Source organism: Mustela nigripes, chromosome 7, assembly GCF_022355385.1.
Source record: "Mustela nigripes isolate SB6536 chromosome 7, MUSNIG.SB6536, whole genome shotgun sequence".
Lineage (NCBI taxonomy): Eukaryota > Metazoa > Chordata > Mammalia > Carnivora > Mustelidae > Mustela > Mustela nigripes.
Genome location: NC_081563.1, coordinates 22,008,258 through 22,009,235, shown reverse-complemented (window position 1 = coordinate 22,009,235; position 978 = coordinate 22,008,258). Strand labels below are relative to the sequence as shown.

The following is a 978-nucleotide window of genomic DNA, read 5'->3' as shown; positions in this document are numbered from 1 at the left end:
TCTCGATTGCTCCCCTCAGAGGGACTGTGATGGCTCTTCTGAGAAAGACTTCAGAGGCTCCTCTCAGAGGGACTGTGATGTCTCTTCTGAAGAAGGCTTCAGTGGCTCTTCTTAGAGCGACTGTGAGGAAGACTTCAGTGGCTCCTCTCACAGGGACTCTGAAGCTCTTTAGAGAAGGAATTCGATGGCTCCTCTCAGGTGGACTGTGATATCTCTTCTAAAGAAGGCTTCGGTGGCTCTTCTTAGAGGGACTGTGAGGTCTCTTCCAAGGAAGACTTCGATGGCTCCTCTCAGAGGGCTTGTACTGTCTTCTCTGAAAAGGGCTATGTCCTCTCACCTCGAAAGGACTGTGATGAGTTTTTTTTTTTTTTTAAAGATTTTATTTATTTATTTGACAGAGAGAAATCACAAGTAGGTAGAGAGGCAGGCAGAGAGAGAGAGGAGGAAGCAGGCTCCCTGCCGAGCAGAGAGCCCGATGCGGGACTCGATCCCAGGACCCTGAGATCATGACCTGAGCCGAAGGCAGCGGCTTAACCACTGAGCCACCCAGGTGCCCCTGTGATGAGTTTTCTGAAAGAGACTGTGACTGCTCCTCTCAAGGGGACTGCAACATCTCCTCTTAGAGGGACTGCAACATCTCCTCTCAGAGGGACTGTGACATCTCCTCTCACAGGGACTCTGATGGCTCCTCTGAAAAGGGCTTCGATGACTCTTCTCAGAGGGACTGTGATGGCTCTTCAGGGAAGGACTTCAGTGGCTCCTCTCAGAGGGACTGTGATGGCTCTTTAGGGAAGGACTTCAGTGGGTCCTCTCAGAGGGACTGTGATGGCTCTTCAGGGAAGGACTTCAGTGGCTCCTCTCAGAGGGACTGTGATGGCTCTTTAGGGAAGGACTTTGGTGGGTCCTCTCAGAGGGACTGTGATGGCTCTTCAGGGAAGGACTTCAGTGGCTCCTCTCAGAGGGACTGTGATGGCTCTT

At 51.8% G+C, this 978-nt stretch overlaps 1 protein-coding gene across 1 annotated transcript in view; it reads right to left on the bottom strand.

Moving 5' to 3' along the window:
• The window catches only part of SPATA31H1 (SPATA31 subfamily H member 1), an 8,259-nt gene that overhangs the window by 3,290 nt on the left and 3,991 nt on the right, over nt 1-978 (bottom strand). The window contains 1 exon segment of the mRNA XM_059407614.1: nt 636-975. Coding sequence (XP_059263597.1) covers nt 636-975 — 340 coding nt within the window.